We start from the raw sequence: 26647 nt of genomic DNA on the forward strand, positions 1-26647 counted from the left end.
TATATTTTTGTTTGTGTTCTAACAAGGTATTTTATTAGAAATGTCAGAAACAACACTTTCAGAAATGATATCAGATGCAGAGAAAAGGGAAGGCAGCTTTCATACCCTGCTATACTCTGTAGGGTGGAGCATGTTAGTACCACAGTCTGTATAGTATACTATCATGTTTCTTAGGTTTGATTTTAACCACAATGAGTGTTTGATATGAATGACTAACATGAATTAGACAGCACACACTAAAAGGTCTGAAATAACCCATTATTCTGTGGCGTACGCAGGGTGAAGAACAAAAAACACTTAGCTCTAATTAGATACCATTGTATTGGATTCTCCAATCTGTACCATCCGACGACACGACACCCACTCTTTCTGTAGCCTACCACTGACGTCTCTGACTGACTGGATGATATTATATATTTCTCTGATACAAGATACATATATATATATTTTTTTTTAAATAGAAACAGACAGAAAATGTAATATAAAGTAACTCCATTGGGCATCACAATAAAATAACTGACTGGATGCTGGGTTATTTAGTGTTCTGGGGGAAAAGTACATGAATACCAGACTCATCTTACATACTGATCTGGGACCAAACATTTAGCTAGTAGGCAACAACTGATGTTTTCTTTCGTTTGGAGTTTTTACAATAATTGACCAACTAGTGTCATAAAAAGGCTATACTGCAGATCATTCTCTGTACATAGTCACTTTCCTGTACAAAGCGCTTGGTTTTCAATATAAAAAGGAGAAAGAGGTATTCTCTTTTGGTTGTTCACTCCCATGTATAGCATCAGTTGACTACTGTTGAGCAACACTGGGTTCATATAGTATTTGGGTTGATGATGCTCAGTGGTTACCATGGCGTTGGTCTGAGTCTCAGGCTGCGCTGGACACAGCCAGCTTCTTCAGGTGGTCCATGAACACCTGGAGACTGACGTCATCCGTCAGGATTGGAGCACCCGACTCCTACACACAGAGAGGAGGAGAGTGGGATTCAGTTATGGGCAATTCCAAAGTAATCATTGGTTTGGAATTTCACTTATATAATCTTGGAAACTAGTGACACCTTTCTCCACACACACACAAAAAAAGTGGGAGGACTACACTCATTTGTTCAGACTTTAAACTGACAACAAGTAGGAGTTGTAGAAAAATGATGAGTCAAGAACAAGAGAAGAAGTGTGTGTCTCAAGAGTGCGTGTGACTGTGTCCATGTAACAATCCAGAAGGTTCCACATGTCCACTACATTCTGTGTGTCTCCTCTAATAAGTAGTAGTAGCAGCTGTAAGCCTTGAAAACCAAGTGCAAGGACTCTTTCCTCTCATTAGTGCTAACACACACATAATTACACACATACAATACACGCCATTCAAAATAGGCAACATGCTCTGCCTTAACATAAAACCATACAAATAACACCATCCTTAGAAATGTGTACTTTTTATTTACAGTATCTTCTAGTTCCTGGGCAAATGACAGTAGAAAATGAAGTCTTACCTGGCCCCATGCATACATATTGTTGTGGGTTTGTGATGGGTTTACTTTAGATAGCAGGAAACGAGCCTAGAACACAACAAGAACATCAATAGAGGAGGTTCAATAGGCTTCACGGTTGACATTCTAAGAAATGTTTGTGTGTGTTCACACACACACACACACACACACCTGTGATCCGCCATGCTCTGTGTCTATGTAGCGGGGCATAGGAAAGCGGCTGTGGAGGATCTCCTGGGCGTCGTCCACAGGAGCCTGCAGCAGGTGGCGGAAGTTCTCGTACTCTGGCAACTCCTGGTAGCCTGCCTTACGCCACTGAGACACAGTCTGATGGATAGACAGAGAGAGAGAAGAGATGGAGAGAAAGAACGAGAGAGGGAACAGGAACAATCAGTGTGGTCCTGAAGACATGAAGAGTTACATTTAGACCTTTACAGCGCTGAGAAAACAAGAGAAGTCTAAAAGAGCAGATTGGTTTTGCTCGACTTCAATAGCAATACCTGACATAGGATTTGATTTCAATAGGAAACACAGTCACCCTCTTCATAACAGTGCGTCTCACTGGACTCTTGGCCATTGAACCCCACTCTGACAATACATTGAAGATCTGTCTGTATTGATCGCTCACCCGCTGCTCACCCATCTATTCACAAATGTCAAATAAGTACAAAAGTATCTGGCTGCAACCAGAAAGGAAATCAGTCTAGTGTTATGATAGAATCACTTGATAGAGAGCCACCTCTCTCCGTGTGTATAGATCGTAGCTGTGTGAGTGGTGAGACCATGAGGAGGACATGGAGGGTCGTGTCCTGTCACTGATGAGGACAGTTTTGAAGTAGTCTGTGAATGGGCATGTTGATTTTGATTGGATGACTGTACCTCTCCATGGTAGATGAGGATCTGGAAGAAGGTGTCCATGAGAAGGATGCGATCAGGAAGGATACTGCTGCTGTCCAGCAACACAGGCTAGGAGAAAAGAAAAAAAAACTTTTACAATTTTACACCACCTTGAAATTATACAATAAGAAGGATGCTGAACACAGGCTAAAAGGCGAGAAAGGAGATACTGTTTTAAACCACTGCCCTCCAAACTATATGGTATCCTTCTAATTCAGCTCCAATCAATAATGCTGTTTCAAGATTAAACCAAGTTTGTTGAGGATTAGAGGGGTGGGGGTTTAGTCCCAGACACTGATAGGAACGTCACAATATTGGCATGTTTCCTTTCAAAACAAGCTCTCAAGGTCACAACACACCAACCACAAACTCAGGTACAAAAAATACAAAGATGGATGATCTTGACAGACAGGTAGCAGTATATATTCTATCTTTTATAGTGTGGTGGCCATTTTAAAGGACACAGAAACAGTGCAGAAAGAAACAGTGGCTCTGTTTATACTTGACGCCATCTGCTTGCAAGAATATTACTCTTTCAATGTTTAACAGGCAGGAGCGGACAGAGTCAAGACTGAAAACATTAGAATTGCATCCCAAATGGCACCCTATTCCCTATATGGTAAGCCCTGGTCAAACGTAGTGCACTGTATAGGGACTAGGTGCCATTTGAGAGGCACTTATGTCTCTGTTAATCTAAAAAAATAAACAGCTGAAGCGCTGTGTCTCCTGGTTACACGCATTACATCTGATACAGAGCCAGATGACAAGGCTAAGTCCCAAATGGAACCCTATTTCCAACGTAGTGCACCATCTTTGACTAGAGGACCATTGGCCCACGTCAAAAGTACTGGACTACAGATATTAGGTTGCCATTTGGGACTTAACCCCCTAGAGTAGATGTCTGCTCCCATGGCAAAATCTAATTAGCATAATGAAACAAATCTGTCAGTTTAAGCTAGAGATATCTTTTTTTTGTTGCACAGGCTGGGTTTGTCTGACCATGATAGATCCCAAAAATCAGTATTCTCATGTACCGTTGGAACAATTATGACCCCTCTATGGAAAGATGAGACTCTCACAAAGGTGTTCTCCGTTTTGCACTGTAACCTCAAAAAGCAGTACCAGTCAAAAGTTTGGACACACCTACTCATTCAAGGGTTTTGCCTTTATTTTTTACAATGTTCTACATTGTAGAATAATAGTGAAGACATCAAAACTATTAAATAACACACATGGAATCATGTAACCCAAAAAGTTTCAAACAAATCTAAATATACTTTATATTTGATATTCTTCAAAGTAGCCACCCTTTACCTTGATGACAGCTTTGCACACTATTGGCATTCTCTCAACCAGCTGCATGAGGTAGTCACCTGGAATGTATTTATATTACCAGGTGTACCTTGTTCAAAATTCAAAAGGCACTCGCACATCTGAGCAAACTTCTTGCAGGTGCATGGCAACAGTTGAACAAGATGAATGAAAAAGGAAACCAAAACACTGCTCTTGATAGTTTCACTGATCTTTAATAAGCGTAAGTATTGGCCTCACGGCCTTCGTCAGAGCCCTGATATGTAAGCTTATTAAAGATCAGTGATACTATCAAGAGCAGTGTGCAGTTTCCTTTTTCATTCAGGTGTACCTTGTTAAAAGTTCATTTGTGGAATTTCTTTCCTTCTTAATGCATTTGAGCCAATCAGTTGTGTTGTGAGAAGGTATGGGTTGTATACAGAATATAGGCCTATTTGGTAAAAGACCAAGTCCATATTAATGCAAAAACAGCTCAAATAAGCAAAGAGAAATGACAGTCCATCATTACTTTAAGACACAAAGGCCAGTCAAAGCGAAAAAAACATCAAGCGCGATGATGAAACTGGCACTCATGAGGACTGCCACAGGAAAGGACGACCCTTCATTAGAGTTACCAGCCTCAGAAATTGCAGCTCAAATAAATGTTTCAGAGTTCAAGTAACAGACACATCTCAACATCAACTGCTCAGAGGAGACTGTGTGAATCAGGCCTTCATGGTCGAATTGCTGCAAAAAAAAACTACTAGGAAAAAGGAAAGGAGGATACCTAGTCAGTTGTACAACTGAAAAGGGTCTTCTGCATTTAACCCAACCCAGTGGGTTAACTGCCTTGCTCAGGGGCAGAATGACAAATTCAAGGACACCAATAAGAAGAAAAGACTTGCTTGGGCCAAGAAACACAAGCAATGGACATTAGACTGGTGGAAATCTGTCCTTTTTGTCTGATGAGTCCAAATGTGAGATTTTTGGTTCCAACTGCCGTGTCTTTGTGAGACGCAGAGTAGGTGAACGGATGATCTCCGCATGTGGTTCCCACCATGAAGCATGGAGGAGGTGTGATGGTGTTTTGCTGGTGACACCGTCTGTGATTTATTAATAATTCAAGGCACACTTAACCAGCATAGCTACCACAGCATTCTGCAGCGATGATTCCATAGGTGTTATTTCATAGTTTTGATGTCTTCACAATTATTTTACAATGTAGAAAATAGTAAAACTAAAGAAAGACGGTTGGATGAGTAGGTGTTCTAAAACGTTTGATTGGTAGTGTATATATATATTTTTTTATTTACCTTAAGGGGTCCTAACATTCTAAATCAAATAGCTAAATGATCCTTGATAATAGCTAAATGATCTCTCCCCCGGCTTAGACTCTTAAGGATTAACTACTGTTAAATAACTTACCCTTTTCAGAGACGTGTGTACTACGCTGTCACTCTGTAAGGTGTTAAAATCCACACTGTTGATAATTGCACTGAAAGGAGCGCTGGTCCAGAACACACTACTGTACTCACACACTACACTCACATCATTAACAACATAACCTCAAGCTTATCTGTAAGAAAAGGACCAAGGTATTAGTGCTCTCTCTCTGTTGACCTAGGCAACACAGCTAAGCCTGCAGAATGTGAGTGGGAGGGAGATGAGAAAGTCAGAGATCGCAATCTTAATGTACGAGCTAGTCTTCTTATGACATTTAATACATAAGAAGACTAGCTAGTACAGTAAGCCAAAGCATCCATGATTTATGTTTATAAAGAGGAAGGAAAGCAAATTTCATTTTTCAATAGAAATTAAAATATGTGTGTCCAACTGTGTGTGTGTGTGTGTGTCCGTGACTTCCGCCGTCCCTGTGTCTCCCGTCCGCCTGTCCGTGCGTCACCCTGTCCGTCCGTGCGTGCGTCCCCCGTCCGTCCGTGCATCCCCCCGTCCGTCCGTGTGTCAGGTCTTACCTCTGGGGGCCCGTTGAAGGAGTAGGCGTAGAGAATGGGTTGTATCATGATGAGAGACTGGGTCAGGTCCTGACGCATGAACTGGTGTCTGTAGTATGAGCTCTCATCTGGGCTGTTGTTGAACACTTGCAGGAAAGGAGATCTTCTTAGGTGGAACATAAACTGAGGGACAAAGGAAAAGCTATAATGTGCTTTTAAAAAATACTCTTTATATTAAGCCTGAAACATTACTTTAAAATAAAGATGTTAGCTCAAAGATATGTATCATACATCTGTGTACAGTCCTGGCCTAAAGTTGAGAATGACACAAATATTAATTTTCACAAAGTTTGCTGCTTCAGTGTCTTTAGATATTTTTGTCAGATGTTACTATGGAATACTGAAGAATAATTACAAGCATTTCATAAGTGTCAAAGATTTTATTGAAAATTACATGAAGTTGATGCAAAGAGTCAATATTTGCAGTGTTGACCCTTCTTTTTCAAGACCTCTGCAATCCGCCCTGGCATGCTGTCAATTAACTTCTGGGCCACATCCTGACTGATGGCAGCCCATTCTTGCATAATCAATGCTTGGGATTTGTCAGAACTTGTGAGTTTTTGTTTGTCCACCCGCCTCTTGAGGGTTGACCAAAAGTTCTCAATGGGATTAAGGTCTGGGGAGTTTCCTTACTTATCACTTTTGCCTTATGGCGAGGTGCTCCATCATGCTGGAAAAGGCATTGTTTGTCACCAAACTGTTCCTGGATGGGTGGAAGAAGCTGCTCTCGGAGGATGTGTTGGTACCATTCTTTATTCATGGCTGTGTTCTTAGGCAAAATTGTGAGTGAGCCCACTCCCTTGGCTGAGAAGCAACCCCACACATGAATGGTCTCAGGAAGCTTTACTGTTGGCATGACACAGGACTGATGGTAGCGCTCACCTTGTCTTCTCCGGACAAGCTTTTTTCCGGATGCCCTAAACAATCGGAAAGGGGATTCATCAGAGAAAATGACTTTACCCCAGTCATCAGCAGTCCAATCCCTGTACCTTTTGCATAATATCAGTCTGTCCCTGATGTTTTTCCTGGAGAGAAGTGGCTTCTTTGCTGCCCATCTTGACACCAGGCCATCCTCCAAAAGTCTTCGCCTCACTGTGCGTGCAGATGCCTGCTGCCATTCCTGAGCAAGCTCTGTACTGGTGGTGCCCCGATCCCGCAGCTGAATCAACTTTAGGAGATGGTCCTGGCGCTTGCTGGACTTTCTTGGGCGCCCTGAAGCCTTCTTCACAACAATTGAACCACTCTCCTTGAAGTTCTTGATGATCTGATAAATGGTTGATTTAGGTGCAATCTTACTGGCAGCAATATCCTTGCCTGTGAAGCCCTTTTTGTGCAAAGCAATGATGACAGCACGTGTTTCCTTGCAGGTAACCATGATTGACAGAGGAAGAACAATGATTCCAAGCACCACCCTCCTTTTGAAGCATCCAGTCTGTTATTCAAACTCAATCAGCATGACAGAGTGATCTCCAGCCTTGTCCTCGTCAACACTCACACCTGTGTTAACGAGAGAATCACTGACATGATGTCAGCTGGTCCTTTTGTGGCAGGGCTGAAATGCAGTGGAAATACTTTTTGGGGATTCAGTTAATTTGCATGGCAAATAGGGACTTTGCAATTCATCTGATCACTCTTCATAACATTCTGGAGTATATGCACATTGCCATCATACAAACTGAGGCAGCAGACTGAAAATGTATATTTGTGTCATTCTCAAAACTTTTGGCCACGACTGTACTAGCTACAAGTGTCGTTCCACTAAAGAGCCAACCAGCCTCTCAGCCCATGATCACTTACCTGGGGATAGAGAGAAAAGGTTTCTGAGAAGCGGAAAGAGTTGGGATCATCCTTATGATAATCTCCAAACTTCTGACACTAGAACGGAGAGGAAAAAAGGCCATTCAAACCCATTATAAACCCTGCCTGCAACTGAGTCCACACTTCAAAATGTCACACTTAATCCCACAATTTCCCTGTGCCTGCTAGCCTGGAAATTGCTACTTTGCCCTGTCTCGGTCTTACCAGCCGGATGAGCTGCCTGTCCAGCCAGCGAAGCACATCAGGGCCCTCCTCGGTCTCAGCGCGGTACACAGCCAGTCTAGCCATCAGGATGGCTGAAGCCTCCTGGTCAAATGATGCTGCAATAGTCTGGATCTGGGTCCCTGCATCTGCCCAGCTGGGGGGGAGGAGAGAGTGAGGAGAGAGTGAGGAGAGAGAAACAACCTACATAAGCATTGTTGATCATTTGACACACTTATGTTTGTTTGTTTGTAAGGTTCTCCTCCACAATGAAAAAGTAATACCAACACAATCTCTACCATAGATTTTATGGAGAAATTAGTTAAGGGACATTACGTCAGATGTTACGGTTCTGGTTACCTTGGCATTGAAAAGCCCTTTGCCATAATAAAGCCGGTAAATGAAATCCCATACTGTAATTTAAGTCTAGATAAATTGAACTGATCTTTTAAAACAGCCTGGGAATTACTTTTTATCTACACACATTTCCTCTCGCAACTGCCCTGTCACATGTTAAGCATTGTAGCTAAATAAAGGTTAAATAAAAACACGTCTCATGCTAACAAACATGAACTGCAACATTGATCACAACCCATTGAGAGACTTTACAGTAGTCACATGACCGAGAAGAGTCAGTCAGTGTCTCCTAAATACACGTGTGACACTAACAACCAAGACCATCTCCTCCTCTGACCAGGGGAGAAGACAACACAACAACCACTTTACCCCTACCGTGTTGCTATGGAAACAAGGTGAGCTTGCAGATGCAGCTCCATAGTGGAATGAAAAGTGGCAGATAAACCTTAAAGTCCAGCAGTTACTTTGAAAATAAGACGTGCTCTTAATGATGAATCAAATCCATATGTTTGTGTAAGTTTTTATCTGAAGTGAGACAAATCTGTAGTGTGTGTGTATATATATATATATATATATATATTTACTTTCTGGCGGTGGTGGTGACTCGAATGCGTTTCTGTCCACTGGAGTGTTGGTACTGTGTGACATACTGGACCGCCCCTCGGCCCCCCTGGGGAATAGGTGCATTATGCTACAGAGACAAAAACAGTTAGGAAAGAATCATTAGAAAGGCATCCCATTAGAAGTGCACATTCTATAAAAATGCTGTGATGATCATAAATGTAAATTACCCATCTATATAAGCAAACATACGTGGTTCTTGCCGGTGAGCTTTATTCAAATAATTTGCCGTGTACAAACACACACAACTGCTACGACCTTATGGACAGCCAGAGAAGAATAACAACTTCCAGAAGAATTGAAATAATTAGGCTATATGAGGGGGCTTAAAGCAGAAAGGCAATAATGAATGATTGGGCACTTAAATTGAATTAGAGGCACACTTCTTGCCAATTAACCCAACAACACTCCAGAGTCAAATGGCTCATTAACTGTGCGGCAGCCATTACAGTGGAGAGGATATTGGATCTCAAGCTTCTGTGTACACAGGCAGCACAACTCCTCTACATCCTCTCTCCCTCTCACATAAGGCTGCGTATCCACACACCAGCTCCTTGACTGTTTGCCTCCATACTTACACCATTAGGGCTGAATATTTCAGTTCTCATAGTTCTGCTGCTTGAGAGGGGGGGTGTGCCGGGCTGTTTCACCCTCCCTGCCTCAATCTGAGGTAGAGAAGGTGTACAGCAAGGCAGAGAGGAGCTAGCTCAGCCCTTCGAAGGACAGCTAGAGGACTTGGAGAGGAGCCACCCCTCCCAGAGCACAGCGGGAGACTGACACAACAACAACCCCCCCTCCCCCCGAGGACCAGCCCACGACACACACAGGATAACGTGACTTCACACTTCAGCCTCAGTCAGTCAGCCAGCCAGTCGGGTCAGTGGGAGCTCATGGCCTGAACCAGGCGGGAGGAGAACGAGCAGCCAGGCAGCCCAGGGAGGACTTCTCTTCCACCAGGAGGTCGGGAGGATGCAGCCGGTGGCCCTGGTATATGCAGCTCTGATGGTGGTCTCCAGTCTGTTCTCTGTGTGCGGTAACGTGGTTCTACTTCTGGTGGTTCTTCTCAACAAGGAGCTCCATACCGAAACCTGGGCCCTGACCTTGAGCTTCTGCCTGAGTGACCTCGCCCTGGGTCTCTCAACCATCCCCTTCGGAGCCCACAACAGCCTGCTCAGGCCGCAGGGCTACCCCAGCGACGGGTACCTCTGCCAGGGCAGCGCCTTCCTCTACCTGCTCCTTCAGCTGGGCTCTATCCACTCCCTGACCTGGGCCACCGTCGACAAGTTCACAGAGATCTGCTTCGCCCTGAGCTACAGCACCATCTGCACGGCCAGGAGGACCAGGGTGGTGCTGGTCCTGGTGTGGCTCTACGGCCTGATCAACGCAGCCTTGCCACTGCTGGGCTTTGGCCGCTACACCTACAGCAGCACCAGGTTCCTGTGTGCCCCCAGCTTCCAGCCAGACTACAGGGGCTTCAGTCTGCTCTTCATAGTGGTCGGGATCATAGCACCCATACTCATCATGTGCTCCATGTATGCGTACATTGTGTATATTGCGAGGAAACAGGTGCGCCGAGGGACGTTTGTTTGCAACGACCAGCACTGTTTTTATGTCCCTGCTAAAAACTACTTCAGGAGCTCCATAGTGATGGTGGCAACTGTGGGTGAGTCTCATTGGTGGTTACATACCAGTTCTAACCTTGTGAATAGTACAGTGAAACTCTCGGTTTGGTGCTGTATTCAGACAAAGCAAGGCATTTGAGATATAAGGTCATTCTGAGCAGATACACAGATTAAAAGCCTTTTAGCAGATATCATTTCAAGGTTGCTGTTATTATTGACATTTTTCTGTAGGCTACATTTGTAACTGGTCAAATTCGGTCTTTTTGAAATGGTCAATGATGCTATAATTAAACAATAAGGCCCGAGGGGGTGTGGTATATGGCAAATATACCACGGCTAAGTGCTGTTCTTTCGTCACGACGCAACGCGGAGTCCCTGGACACAGCCCTTAACCGTGGTATATTGGCCATATATCACAACCCCCCCGAGGTGCCTTATTGCTATTATAAACTGGTTACCAACCTAATTAGAAGATTATGTTGTCATACCCGTGGTATACAATCAGCATTCAGGGCTCAAACAACCCAGCTTATAATAACATAACACATTACAAAAAGGTTAGTTATTTTCTATAAAATATATATATATCACGCACACACTAAATAGACTTCTTCATAACAACATGTAATGTTACCGAAATTAATCTAATAACGCATTTCAATAAGATTACTCGACTCGCTCTTCCAATATATATATTTTTTAACGTAGTTACTCTAATAATCTCCCGTCTTAATTCTCTCCATTGTCAGTGTTCCTGCTGGTGTGCTGGCTGCCTTACATCGCCACCTGTTTCTATGAGACGTTTAGTGGCCATGAACCGCCAGCAGCAACCTCAGCCGTAGCCACCTGGCTCGTCCTCTTCACCTCCTCACTCAACCCTTGGATCAACTCCATGACGCAGAAGTAAGTAATAGCGCAATAGCCCCAAACAAACAGTCACAGAAATATAAAGAGTCATTTCAATGCCAAGAAGAACAAGGCTCAATCTTATGAAGCTGTTACACCTCAATATCCCTGTGGCCCATCAATGGCCACATGAAACCAAAATCAGACGGAATTGATTAATGATCAACTCCATGAGCAAGATATAAGGAATAGCCAATAGCCCAAACAGTCATTCAATAATATACCATCATTCTCCCTTATTCAAAAAATATGAAGACTAGTCCAATTTCCCCCCATATCTCAAGAGTAAGGCTCAATCTTGTGCAGATGATATAACGTAATAATATGAAGGCCCCTCAATAGCCACTTGAAACCAAAGTCAGAGCGAATTGAGAAGCTAGCTCCAATACATTTCTAAATGAGGGCTGCTGAGAGGTGAAATAACTGAGAGCGTGAGATGATGAAATGAGCTTCTCAGTGTGGGAGCAGAGCCGTTTCTGGCTGCACTACAGCTGTTATATGGTTAATGGTGGCTTATTTTCTCTCTCTCTGATTCAATCTCCGTCTCCCTCCATTTCTTTCTCTTCCCCCCCTCTACATCTTGCAAACTCCATTTCTCTCTATCCCTCTCAGGCGGTACAGAGTGGCTCTGCGGAAAAGTTTGAATAAAATACGACAGCTGCTTCAGCACCGGCTGATGAACACCCACCCACAGAGCAGCGCCATCCAACTGGAGATAGTGAGCCATAATCACCACCACATCGCCAAGCCATCACTCTGGTCAGATGATTCCAAGCCAGGTTCACCAGAGACTAGATCCATGTCGGAGGTGACCATGGAGGATAGTAAAGACACTGGGGACAGTAAGGGCATTACACTGGACCAGGTCTGTCCCTGTGGAACCATCTGTTAAAATTACTAGACTAACTACATACTTGATTTTATGGATCCCAGGAATCTCTGGAAGACAGTGGCAATTGTTACTATCCTGGCTAAATAAATACAAATCAATGAATTAAATGAAAGGTTGGGACTAATCAACAAGGGAGGACTATACCAAGGAACACTGTGGCGACAAGAGGCGACAGTCTCCTGTTTGACGAATTGTGAGGTCATTGTGGTCTTTAGTGGCCATACACCAAGACTGACATATCTATCCTATCTGTTCAGTTTCGGATGAAAAAAAGTTTGCTTACAATTTACATTGTTTGTTTGAACTACAATGTTTAAACTACAATATTTGAATTACACTGCCGACTGTGCTAAACTATTTATAGACAAACACTGTCAGAGATGAAGTCAATCTGTTTACAGTCAATAAATATTAATCAAAACAAATAATATGGATTCATAAAATGACAATTGTGTTCTTCGTTAATGAATATACCATGGGCAACACCGAGTCTAAAATCATTGACATCTAGCTACCAGATTAAATCTACCAGATTAGCATAACTGAAAATACTGAGTTAGAGTGAATGTGATCATCTCAATGACATTTCAGAACCACCTTGTGCAAGCTACTGTTGGTACGCTTTATAAAGAGGCCAGTGGTTTCATATACGAGCATACCATCTGGTGGCATAGTGATGCAACTGGCCAGTACAGCAGTAGAATATCATAGTACTAGAGTAGCTAGTATGCCCTCTGGTGGTGCAATTCAATTATCTAAATCTTGGCACAAGTGTAACATTTGCATTTTAGTCATTTAGCAGATGCTCTTGGCAAACATGGCTCCGTGGGCCGCCTAATCTCAGATTTGTGTGATATAAAACGACTACTCAGGATCCTTCCTTCTCACTCCTGATCACAACAGAAAGCAAAACATGGCATTTGACAAGTAGCTTAGTGATCACAATTCAGAGTATAATATGAACGCATACCTGATTGACCACCTCAAAGTACACTGCCAGAGTGGTGTTATGATCAAGACCACAGATCTTCCATTGAGAGGTGCCCCCTGTTCCAATTTCCTGTTAGGAAACAGACAGACGTTTTCATAATCAGAATGACATTGTTCTAGAAGGGATCAGAAAGGGATCTCATTCAGTAGAAATTCAGGACACAACATTCTGGACAACTACATTTACAAAAAAGGTTCAACTGGATAAAAGTATCATTCAAAACATGATTACTGTACTGTTCTGCATATCTGCTCATGGATGTAGGTCATTTCCATTGAAAAGGACCCATGAGCACCAACATGGGAAGTTCATAGCAGCATGTCAAATGTAAGATAAGAGTATATTTGAGAAATTAAGGAATATATGTTTTCACCATTTCCATCTTAACATTTTTTTTTTTTAATAAGCAAAGGCTTTGATTTCTTGTCAATAGATGGAAAAGGGATCTTAGAAAACATTATCATAAAAAGTCTTAAAAGGATATTATAAATACGTCAAAACACATTAATGTTGGAGTAAAGACCACCGACAACGAATATTAACATTTAGGATCATTTTTCCTGCTTTCTGTAAGTTTAGGAAACATTGCCTTGTAATATTACGAGATAAGAAGCTGTTGATAGACACTAAATGCATTTTTCTCAGATGGCAGAACAGCGCTTTATGTGGCTATTTCGAGAGCTGTATTAGCTAGTAAACTTTGTGCTGTCTTTAGTTTGGCTTTCAGACAAAATCAATGATGGCCCTTTTAGGCTAAATACAGCTACCAAATACCCAAAGACATGCTATGATTTCGATGCTAAAAATCTGAACTTCTAGGAGAAATTAATTAATTAATTAACTTTTACAAATTTTGAACCAGTGTTCATATTCATAACATTATCTAAACATAATGATGTTGAAACGTTCCAGTTTGGTTTCCTGGGTCACGGAACAACAGATTTTTGGTGGGTGGCCCTTGGACTATTTAGGACACATTACCATGAAGAGAATGACATTCTAATCTATAATTAAGCATTTCTGTGTAGTACAGATCAGGGACCCATGATGAAATTCCATTACCAGGGGTGTAAATCCACTTAATGTATAATGAACAAAAATATAAAATACTACATGCAACAATTTCAAAGATTTTACTGAGTTACAGTATATAAAAGGAAATTAGTCAATTGAAATAAATTCATTAGGTCCTAATCTATGGATTTTACATGACTGGGAATACAGACACGCATCTGTTGGTCACAGAAACCTTAAAAACGAAGAAAAAAAAAAAACTGTCAGTATCTGGTGTGACCACCATTTGCCTCATGCAGCGCGACATCTCCTTCACATAGAGTTGATCAGGCTGTTGATTGTGTCCTGTGGAATGTTGTCCCACTCCTCTTCAACGGTTGTGCATTAGTTGCTAGATATTGGCGGGAACTAGAACACGCTGTTGTACATGCCAATCCAGAGCATCCCAAACATGCTCAATGGTTGACATGTCTGGTGAGTGTGCAGCCCATGGAAGAACTGGGACATTTTCAGCTTCCAAGAATTGTGTACAGATCCTTGCGACATTATCATGCTGAAACATGAGGTGATGGCGGCGGATGAATAGCACGACAATAGGCCTCAGGATCTCGTCATAGTATCTCTGTGCATTCAAATTGTCATTGATAAAATAGAATTGTGCTTGTTGTCCGTAGCTTATGCACGCCCATACATCAGCAAACCGCTGGCCCACACTACGCCATACACTTGGTCTGAGGTTGTGAGGTCGGTTGTAATTATCTAAAACAACATTGGAGGCGACTTATGGTAGAGAATTTAAACATTCAAATCTCTGGCAACAGTTCTGGTGGACATTCCTGCAGTCAGCATGTCAATTGCACGCTTCCTCAAAACTTGAGACATCAGTGAAATTGTGCTGTGTGACAACTGCAAATTTTAGAGTGGCCTTTTATTGTCCCCAGCACAAGTTGTACCTGTGTCATGATCATGCTGCTTAATCAGCTTGTTGATATGCCACACTTTGTCAGGTGGATGGATTATCTTGGCAAAGGACAAATGCTCGCTAATAGGGATGTAAACTAATTTGTGCACAACATTTGAGATAAATGAGCTTTTTGTGCATATGGAACATTTCTGGTATCTTTAATTTCAGCTCATGAAACCAACACTTTACATTACATAACAACTAAAATAGATAGATTTCAAAGTCAAGGTGTCAGCTGACACCCCCTTCTTTCTACAGACATCTTAATTCAGAGCAGATATTTAACAGAGTTTTGGGGAAACGTGGTCACCAACTAAGGGAGATTTTACAGGAATTCTGTTAAACTTTGCATCTGTACAGTTCTTCCAGTAAATGTTTTTGGACCATTTTCAGTATAAATTGACAAAAGTAGTCCTTCTACATAGATTTGTTTTACATTTGAAAACCAATGATTTTTGTTTGGCATACATTTTGAGTACCGTTACCGTGAAATTGCCCTGTAGAGTATTAGGGCACTGGTCTATGTATTTGAAGTGGACTCACATTTTCAGATACACACGGTCCTTTGGCATTTAATGACACACATGGCCCGATGGCTCCTGAAATCTTGATCTCTCGAGATGTCTGAAATTAAGAAGGACCGATGATATTACAACATGCAGTTGAAGTCAGAAGTTTACATACACTTAGGTTGGAGTCAGTAAAGCTAGTTTTTCAACCCCTCCACAAATTTCTTGTTAACAAACAATAGCTTTGGCAAGTGGGATAGGACATCTACTTTGTGCATGATGCAAGTAATTTTTCAACAATTGTTTACAGACAGATTATTTCACTTAAAATTCACTGTACCACAATTCCAGTGGGTCAGAAGTTTACATTCACTAAGTTGACTGTGCCTTTAAACAGCTTGGAAAATTCCAGAAAATGATGTCATGGCTTTAGAAGCTTCTGCTAGGCTAATTGACATCATTTGAGTCAATTGGAGGTGTACCTTTTATTTTAATTATTTTACCTTTATTTAAGTAGGCAAGTCAGTAAAGAACAAATTCTTATTTTCAATGAAGGCCTAGGAACCGTGGGTTAACTGCCTTGTTCAGGGACAGAACGACAGATTTTTACCTTGTCGGCTCGGGGAATCGATCTTACAACCTTCCGGTTACTAGTCCAAAGCTCTAACCACCTGCTGCCCCGCCCTGCTGTACCTGTGTATGTATTTCAAGGCCTACCTTCAAACTCAGTGCCTCTTTGCTTGACATCATGGGAAAATCAAAAGCAAACAGCCAAGACCTCAGGAAAAAAAAAAAAAGTCTGGTTCATCCTTGAGAGCAATTTCCAAACGCCTGAAGGTACCACAAACAATAGTACGCAAGTATAAACACCATGGGACCATGCAGCCGTCATACCGCTCAGGAAGGAGACGCGTTCGGTCTCCTAGAGATGAACGTGCTTGGGTGCGAGAAGTGCAAATCAATCCCAGAACAGCAGCAAAGGACCTTGTGAAGATGCTGGAGGAAACGGGTAGAAAAGTATCTATATGCTCTAAAACCACCATAAAAAAGCCAGACTACGGTTTGCAACTGCACATGGGGACAACGATCGTACTTTTTGGAGAAATGTCCTCTGGTCAAAAATAGAACTGTTTGGCCATAATGACCATCATTAGGGGGAGGCTTGCAAGCCGAAGAAGACCATCCCAACCGTGAAGCACGGGGGTGGCAGCATCATGTTGTGGGGGTGCTTTGCTGCAGGAGGGTCTGGTGCATTTCACAAAATAGATGGCATCATGAGGCAGGAAAATGCTGTAGATATATTGAAGCAACATCTCATGATATCAGTCAGGAAGTTAAAGCTTGGTCGCAAATGGGTCTTCCAAATGGACAATGACCCCAAGCATACTTCTAAAGTTGTGGCAAAATGGCTTAAGGACAACAAGGTCAAGGTATTGGAATGGCCATCACAAAGCCCTGACCTCAATCCCATAGAAAATTTGTGGGCAGAACTAGGTCCCAAGAAACAAAGAGATCTTCTGTTGAATCTGACAATTAATCTTGATGGTTGTACAGTCGTCTCAAATAAAACTGTGAAGGACCTCGGCGTTACTCTGGACCCTGATCTCTCTTTTGACGAACATGTCAAGACTGTTGCAAGGGCAGCTTTTTTTCATCTATGTAACATTGAAAAAATCTGAAACTTTTGGTCCAAAAATTATGCAAAAAAATTAATCCATGCTTGTGTTACTTCTAGGTTAGACTACTGCAATGCTCTACTTTCCAGCTCCCCAGATAAAGCACTAAATAAACTTCAGTTAGTGCTAAATACGGCTGCTAGAATCCTGAATAGAACCCAAAAGAATTGATCATATTACTCCAGTGCTAGCCTCCCTACACTGGCTTCCTGTTAAGGCAAGGGCTGATTTCAAGGTTTTACTGCTAACCTACGAAGCATCACATGGGCTTGCTCCTACCCATCTTTCCGATTTGGTCTTGCCGTACATACCTACAGGTACGCTACGGTCACAAGATGCAGGCCTCCTAATTGTCCCTAGAATTTCTAAGCAAACAGCTGGAGGCAGGGCTTTCTCCTATAGAGCTCCATTTTTATGGAATGGTCTGCCTACCCATGTGAGAGGTCTCAACCTTTAAATCTTTATTGAAGACTAATCTCTTCAGTAGGTCATATAATTGAGTGTAGTCTGGCCCAGGAGTGTGAAGGTGAACGGAAAAGCTCTGGAGCAACGAACCGCCCTTGCTGTCTCTGCCTGGCCGGTTCCCCTCTCTCCACTGGGATTCTCTGTCTCTAACCCTATTACAGGGGCTGAGTCACTGGCTTACTGGTGCTCTTCCATGCCTTCCCTAGGAGGGGTGCGTCACTTGAGTGGGTTGAGTCACTGACGTGATCTTCCTATCTGTGTTGGCGCCCCCCTTGGGTTGTGCCGTGGCGGAGATCTTTGTGGGCTATACTCGGGCTCGTCTCAGGATGGTAAGTTGGTGGTTGAAGATATCCCTCTAGTGGTGTGGGGGCTGTGCTTTGGCAAAGTGGGTGGGGTTATATCCTGCCTGTTTGGCCCTGTCCGGGGGTATCATCGGATGGGTCCAGTGTCTCCTGACCCCTCCTGTCTCAGCCTCCAGTATTTATGCTGCAGTAGTTTGTGTCGGGGGCTAGGGACAGTCTGTTATCTCTGGAGTTCTTCTACTGTCTTATCCGGTGTCCTGTGTGAATTTAAGTATGCTCTCTCTAATTCTCTCTTTCTCTCTCTCGGAGGACCTGAGCCCTAGGACCATGCCTCAGGACTAACTGGCATGATGACTCCCTGCTGTCCCCAGTCCACCTGGCAGTGCTGCTACTCCAGTTTCAACTGTTCTGCCTGCGGCTATGGAACCCTGACCTGTTCACCGTACGTGCTACCTGTCCCAGACCTGCTATTTTCAACTCTCTAGAGACAGCAGGAACGGTAGAGATACTCTTAATGATCGGCTATGAAAAGCCAACTGACATTTACTCCTGAGGTGCTGACTTGTTGCATCCCCGACAACTACTGTGATTATTATTATTAGACCATGCTGGTCATTTATGAACATTTGAACATCTTGGCCATGTTCTGTTATAATCTCCACCCGGCACAGCCAGAAGAGGACTGGCCGCCCCTCATAGCCTGGTTCCTCTCTAGGTTTCTTCCTAGGGAGTTTTTCCTAGCCACCGTGCTTCTACACCTGCATTGCTTGCTGTTTGGGGTTTTAGGCTGGGTTTCTGTACAGCACTTTGAGAAATCAGCTGATGTAAGAAGGGCTATATAAATACATTTGATTTGAACTGAAAAAGCATATGCGAGCATGGAGGCCCACAAACCTGACACAGTTACACCAGCTCTGTCAGGAGGAAAGGGCCAAAATTCACCCAACTTATTGTGGGAAGCTTGTGGAAGGCTAACAAAAACATTTGACCCAACTTAAACAATTTAAAGGCAATGCTATCAAGTACTATTTGAGTGTATGTAAACTGCTGACCCACTGGGAATGTGATGAAAGAAATGAAAGCTGAAATAAATCACTCTACTATTATTCTGACATTTCACATTCTTAAAATAAAGTGGTGATCCTAATTGACCTAAGACAGAGAATTTACTAGGATTAAATGTCAGGAATTGTGAAAAACTGAGATTAAATGTATTTGGCTAAGGTGTATGTAAACTTCCGACTTCAACTGTATTTGCATTTTGCGTACAATTCTATTTGGTGAAAAGGTTAAGAAATTTGACATATTCCATAATATTTAATGGATCAAATCCCCTATCAATGTGGCTCTGTTCCAATATCCAGACTTACACACTATGTAAAATAAATATATTGTAGAGGTATGTTAATGGTACACAGTGGCGGCTTCTGAAATGGCACCCTACTCTCTATACAGTGCCTTCAGAAAGTATCAAAATCAAATTGGCCACATACACGTTTTTAGCAGATATTATTGCGGGTGTAGCGAAATCCTTGTATTCATACCCCTTGACTTATTCCACATTGTTTTGTTACAACCTGAATTCAAAATGGATTACATATGTTTCTCACCAATCTACTCACAATATCCCATAATGACAAAGTGAAAACAGGTTTTTAGAAATGTATTGAGAATGAAATACAGAAATATCTCATTGACATAAGTATTCACAGCTCTTTGCTTTGAGAAGCTCCAAACTGAGCTCAGGTGCATCCAATTTCCTTTGATCATCCTTGAGATGTCAATATAACTTGATTGGAGTCCACCTGTGGCCAATTCAATTGTTTGGACAGGATTTAGAAAGAAACACCTGTCTATATAAGATCCCACAGTTGACAGTGCATGTCAGAGCAGAAACTATACCACGAAGTCCAAGGACCTGTCCATAGATCTCAGAAATAGAATTGTCATGAGACATATCTGTGGAAGAGTATAAAACACTTTCTAGAGTGTTGAAAGCTTCCAAGAGCACAGTGATCTCCATCATTGGGAAATGGAACCAATATTAAACTACCCAGACTGCCTAGAGCTGGCCGTCCGACCAAACTGAGCAACCGGACAGTGGTCAGGGAGATGACCAAGAACCCAACGACCACTGACAGAACTACAGAGTTCCTTGGCTGAGATGGGAGAACCTGTCAGAAGAACAATCTCTGGTGAAGTGCTGTAATCTGGGCTTTATGAGAGTGGCCAGCCCGAAGCCACTCCTGAGAAAATGGCACGTGAAAGACAAAAGCATAAGGCAAAATATTCTGCAGTCTTCTACAGAAAATACTATTTGGCCTGAATGCAAAGCGCTATGTCTGGAGAAAACCAGGAAATATATATTTTCTCTCTCCCATCTACACACAATACCCTATAAATGACAAAGCGAAAGCATGTTTAGACATTTTGTATTTTTGCAAATGCTGATAGACATGCCCAAGACAACTCAAAGCTGTAATAGCCATGTCTACAAAGTATTGACTCAGGGTTGTGAATACTTATGTATTTATTTTCAATACATTTGCAAAAACATCTGAACATGTTTTCAGTTTGTCATTACAGTGTATTGTGTGTAGCTGGGTGAGAACTATTTATATATTTTTTAAATATATTTTGAATTCAAGCTGTAAAAAAATGTGTAACAAGTCAAGGGGTATGAAAACTTTGAAGGATTTGTATAGTGCACTACTAACTAGTACTCAATAAGCAGGGTACCATTTCAGATAGAACCATTGCACTGACTGGCTCTACCTTTATCTCCAGAGTGCCTGCGAAGGCCATCTTGAAGGCTCCAGACACATCTTTGGTAAAAACCCTCTGGAAGGTTTGTTTGAATAGTGAGGTGGTGAAAGAGTCCGCCATCACCATGTAGCCTCTGCAAAAACATATATACGCGAACGAGTTCAACGATACATAGTGTGAATCTCAGAAGCTTTTGGTTGATTCCTTCCTCCTCAAAGCATCAGAGGAGAGCACTGGAGAAGATCTGAGGTCAAACTCTCCCCTCACTATGGGAGAAGACAGTGATTGACGTGTGTGTTCTGCATACCAAATGGCATTCTATTCCCTATATAGTGGGCTACTTTTGACCAGAGCCCTGGTCAAATGTAGTGCACTATATAGGGAATAGGGTGCCTTTTCAGACGGAAGTTCACCAAACAGAAAGACTCCTCACCCAGTGTGATTGGAACAACACTTCATTTCCAGCAGTCCAGTCTGGTCCAGAGCGCATGCATAGATGTCTATGATGTGGCCATTGGTGGAAGCACGGCTCGCCAACGCCTCATAATGCTGAAAATGAAGGAAACGGTTTTTATACATATCCAAACTTTTTACAGGAGCAGGACAAAAAGAGGATCCAATATAATATAGAGAATTAAGAAGTGCCTGTTTGTAATTTATGCCAAAAAAAAACAAATACACATCTAGCCATTAACTGGTTGTCTCACTTTAATGTGCTGTAAGACTACTTGAGCATTTAATCATCATTTACAGACAGTGGCAACAGACCTGAAAAAAGTTCAGATCATGGTAAACCCATCTAAATAACAGGCAAAGCCAAAAGGTTGAGACAGACTTACTTTGGTCCCCTTCTTCATGAACTTGGCATTGTCCTTCTCAATGTCATGCCAGGAGCGAATAGGGGCCTTCAGCTCATCTCCTACCACCATGCCTGGGCCCTGAGTGGCTGGCCCACCGATGAAGGTCATGATGCGTGCCCCAGTGTTAGGGAAGGTACACTGGAGGGTGAATGGATGGTGGAAAAAAGGGACATTATTACAAAACATTTCTATATAGCTAAGTAAACAATAAACCAAACAATGACTAAAGCCTGTAATCATGACCCCATTACCACAGCGTAATAGTTTTAAATCTTACAAATCCCACTTAATACAGCGGAACACAGGGAAACATGAATTTGAAGTAGTATGGGGGGGCTGATTTGACAAAACAGTAATATTGAAAATGGTGTCATTGAAATATGGACCATTGTATTTTAATCACAAATCATATAGTTTTCTAAACCTTTAAAACACTTTTAAAGCGCTTGCTTAAGTCTGCCTGGGATGCCAGTTTATATATATATATATATATTTTTTTTTTTTCTCCCCAATTTCGTGGTATCCAATTGGTAGCTACAGTCTTGTCTCATCGCTGCAACTCCCAAGGTGAAGGTCGAGAGCAGTGCATCCTCCGAAACACAACCAAGCCGCACTGCTTCTTGAAACAATGCCCACTTAACCCAGAAGCCAGCCGCACCAATGTGTCGGAGGAAACACCAAACACCTGGCTACTATCAGCAAGCACTGTGCCCGGCCCGCCACAGGAGTCGCTAGAGCGCGATGGGACAAGGACATACCTGCCGGTCAAACCCTCCCCGAATGACACTGCGACAGTTTCCATTTTATTTAACCTTTATTTAACTAGGCAAGTCAGTTAAGAACAAATTCTTATTTACAATGACGGCCTAGGAACAGTGGTTTAACTGCCTTGTACAGGAGCAGAACGACAGATTTTTACATCGTCAGCTCGGGATTCGATATAACAACCTTTCGGTTACTGGCCCAACACTCTTACCACTAGGCTACCTGCTGCCCCATGGGTCTCCCAGTCGCAGCCGGATGCGACAGAGCCTGGACTCGAACCCAGAATCTCTAGCAGCACTGCGTTAGACCACTGTGCCACTCGGGAGGCTACCATTGGTGCAATTGTGCCAGGCAAAATCAATCAAGCCAAAGTGTTTGAAATATGTAAAATACTATTTCAACCCAGGTATGCAGTGAGGTAAGTTATATTTCTGTCCAGGTCTTACCTCCAGCAAGCCAACAGCGATGGACATGGCTGATCCTAACGAGCGGAGGGGCCGTTTTCCCTGAGTGACAGGCCAGGGATCTCTCTGCAGCTCTCCAAGCAGGTCTGTCAGGTTCATGTCAATCTTCTGGACTGGCTGGAGGAATCTAAGCAACAACAAAATGGAAATAAGTTCTAAATTAAGACTTTTTTGTGTCACCAAATTATTTTAGTATATGTACTGCCAAGTCAAAACAATGCTGTAGCTATGTAGAGTGGTTTGCCTGTTGGAGAGGGGGGCCTGTGGAGCTTGTGGTCCCCGTCCTGCCTGTGCAGCAGTGGGCTTGGTCAACCCCAGCATCTCCTGCAATTGTTTGGCATTGAGGTCTTTGGTTCCCCTGAAGACATAGCTCTTGGAGATGCCCTCGCAGCCCAGCTCGTGGACTTGGATCATGCGTCCAAAGGTGATGAGGCCCACCAGGGCCGTAGGAGGAAGCAGGGATAGGGACATCTGTAAGGACTCTTTCAGAGCCTGCAGGTCCTCGTCCTCCATGCAGGTGTCCACCACATACAGGAAGACAAGCGGCATCAGGGGACCTCTCTGTGGGGGCCAGGGAAGGCAAACTCAGAGCCATGGCATTGCATGCTTGATTTTATGTTCTAAATGAGAACTAATGAATCTCTGTAGGAGAGATAACGAAGGTAGGTATGCAATTATCTGGTATGCTGTTGTATCTTCACTAAAACGTATCAAAATTAAGGCCTATATCTAATTTAGATTCAATCAAAATATTGTATTTGTAAAAAAAAAATATATATATATATATATATATATATATATACATCTCATAAAATGTCCTTATTTTGAGTGATGGATGGTTATCTAGATAGCTGTGATCAAACGGAAATCCTACCTGGACCACATATTCAATGGTGGAGAACTGTGGCAGCAGCTCAGCTGGCTGGTTGACATCTGATATCCCAGCATAGGTAGGAGGAAACTGATTTCTCTGATAGCAGAAGTTACAAGCCCACAGTTTGGCTCTGTAATCCACTTGGCTAGGTTGAGAGACCAATTAATAGAGTTCAAAGAGAGAAGGACCAAACAGTTTAGGCTACAATTATTTTATCAGTGGGTTACATGTGAACCTTTTGAAGATTGACCAAGGATATGTTCAGTACAAATCACCTCACGATGACAGTTATAAATTCACAAGTATAAGGGAATGAGGAAAATAGAGAACAGCAAATAATTTGCTTTAACTTTCCCCCAATTCCCTGGTTTTCCAGGAAGTTACCCAGATTTTGCAACCCAATGTATAAGTAAGTGAATGAGGATTGTTGCCTCACTTACCAGAGGGGGTTGAGGACAGCGCGGCAGGTCACCCTGCTACACAGCACAGGCTCATACTGGATGGGGGGCAGATCTGGCCGCTCTTTCAGGGGGGTGATAAGAGAGGCAACGGGGACCACCATGCGGGTGGCCTCCAGACGACTAGAGGGCCAGACATTCCAGCTGAAGCGCACCCCATCACGCTCCTCATTCTGTGCAATAAACTCCGGGAAGGTCGCCATAGCACCCTCCGAGAACTGCAGACAGAGGGAGGGAAAGGTGTGTCTGCGCGTTATTGCAATAGGCTATACATTTTATGGTCATGATTGCATTGGATATTTCAACATAGCATGAATTTTATAATAGTCCACGGCACCTCAATGAGTCTTATGATATGATCCATTTAAATAAAATAAAAAAATCCCCCCCTTTTTGTTATTTATTATTATTTATGTACTTTGAGATTTTTCTGTAGAATGAAAATCACTTTACAAATGTAATAAATTATCATAATTGCCTGGCTTGGATGTTTTTATTAGCCTAGTTATCTGTTCTGAGTCCTGAGATATCCTTTAGGACTTTGAGCATAACGTTACACTCCAGCACACTTACTACTAATTTGAATGTGTCATATCAAGGGGGCAGAGAAAATGCAGCCAAATATGAACCTATGGGAAAGTCTAACTGGGGCTAAACCATGGCTATAACAAAAGACCAGAATATGATCCTGACTGTGACCCACTTTTTCACCCACTGATCAAATCTGTTTAAAATAACTTACTTTGAAAACACACTCTGAATCTGAATAAATAGAAGGGTATACATAACGTCAGTTTAGTTGGTACTGAACCATCACTTACCTTTGCTTTCTCCAGACAAAATATTTGACCAAATGAGATTATCAGAGATGGAAATGATCACAAATCCTTAGAGTTAGGCTAACAAAAAGGTATTTCAAAATTCTAACACTGACTGTATTGGGCTTTTATCTAACTAGCAAGCTGACCTGAATCAAATTAAATCAAAGGTGAATCAATCAACAGGCTTTACAAATTGATGCTGGATTACAAGCAAAGCTGTTTTGATTGAATATACACAGCAAGTCACTCCACCAACAACATTACTGTAGCTAGCTAAATACTGTTAAAGTTAGCTAGCGTGGTAGGTAGCTGGCTGGATAGCGAACTACATAACACGGGAACGCCAAAACCAAATGTTTAATGTTTCAGGGTGGATATCCTAGTTATAACAACAAAAATGTGCCAAAGTCAAAAGTGCTTTCACCATGGCATGTTAGCAAGCAGTACGTTAACTAGTTACGCCGCTAACTAAACCACCGGCACCCGCAAATGCAATGTGTCAAACATGTTTTCACCCTGCTTCAACTAACAGCCAAACTACACTTTGTCAGCTAAGAAGAATTATATTCAAAATACGAATAAATTGTGAAAACACATACAGTAAAGATATTGCTAAATCAACAGTTAAAGCAAATAGCAGACTATTTAGCTACCTGATATCCTCAGACGAGTTCCACACTGCTACTGGTGACAGTGAGTGAACAGCGCCCCGCACACAACGTAGGATGTGACAACGTAGCTAACAAAACATGGCTGCGGGAAGCAATGCCACGTCAAGAGGGTTTTGGCTAGAAGGGATACAGTTTGTCAGAATTTACTTTTTGTAGCAGGTTAGAACTTACGCAGCAGGTATGGATAAGTAACGTAGCAGGTAATGAGTATTAGATCAATGTTAGGAAAAGGGTTAGGGGTAGCTAAAAAGCAAAACAAACAATTGTTCACGCCAATTTGACAAACTGTATCCCTTCTAGCCAAGACCCGTCATGAAGCGTGTCCAATCATATAGGTCCTTACCCCAAATAGTAGATGAATTGTCAGGTGACATGTTCATATTTTCCCAACAGTGATTTTTTTGGACGTGTCTGGCTTCTTTCCAGAGAATTATCTATATGAAACAGTTGTCCTGCTTGTTGGACCGATAAGAGTGAGCCTCTTGGTTCAATGTTTCTTTTTGAATAAATTCAATATGTTAAGTGCTCGACTTGGACTGAAAAAGGGTTAGGGATAATATGTAGATGCAACAACTCTGCAAAACATTTGAGCTAATATCAGTGGTGGAAAAAGTACTCACCTGTCATACTTGAGTAAAAGGAAAGATCCCTTGATAGGAAATAACTCAAGTGAAAGTTACCCAGTAAAATGACCAGTGATGTTCTCTTGATAAGTGTGAGAATTGGACCATTTTGGTCCTGCTAATCATTCAAAATGTAAGTACTTTTGGGTGTCAGGGAAAATGTAGAGTAAACAGTACATACTTTCCTTTAGGAATGTAGTGAAGTAAAAGTTGTCAAATATAAATAGTAAAGAGCCCCCCCCCTCCCCCAAAAAAGACTATTTAAGTAGCACTTTAAAGTATTTTACTTTAAATGTGCCTGGTACTT

General features: G+C 42.3%; 1 protein-coding gene across 2 annotated transcripts; it reads right to left on the reverse strand.

The window, feature by feature from the left end:
• LOC109894328 (Sec23 homolog A, COPII coat complex component) lies at nt 1–26026 on the reverse strand. 2 transcript variants are annotated; one of them, XM_020487737.2, is made up of 18 exons: nt 25700–26026; nt 24208–24443; nt 23768–23912; nt 23138–23454; nt 22876–23020; nt 21644–21802; nt 21238–21353; nt 20814–20937; nt 15630–15710; nt 13088–13177; nt 8661–8767; nt 7723–7876; nt 7498–7575; nt 5662–5823; nt 2381–2467; nt 1673–1828; nt 1505–1570; nt 1–972 (listed from the first exon to the last, which is right to left on the reverse strand). In XM_020487737.2, the coding sequence occupies exons 2-18, from the start codon at nt 24426–24428 to the stop codon at nt 883–885; spliced, it is 2298 nt and encodes a 765-aa protein (XP_020343326.1). In that variant the 5' UTR covers nt 24429–24443; nt 25700–26026; the 3' UTR covers nt 1–882. The 2 variants fall into 2 exon arrangements, with proteins under 2 accessions (XP_020343326.1, XP_031684554.1); XM_031828694.1 differs by lacking the exon at nt 25700–26026 and adding an exon at nt 25047–25621.
• Between the last annotated feature and the right edge of the window lie 621 nt (nt 26027–26647).

Source organism: Oncorhynchus kisutch, linkage group LG7 (assembly GCF_002021735.2).
Source record: "Oncorhynchus kisutch isolate 150728-3 linkage group LG7, Okis_V2, whole genome shotgun sequence".
NCBI lineage: Eukaryota > Metazoa > Chordata > Actinopteri > Salmoniformes > Salmonidae > Oncorhynchus > Oncorhynchus kisutch.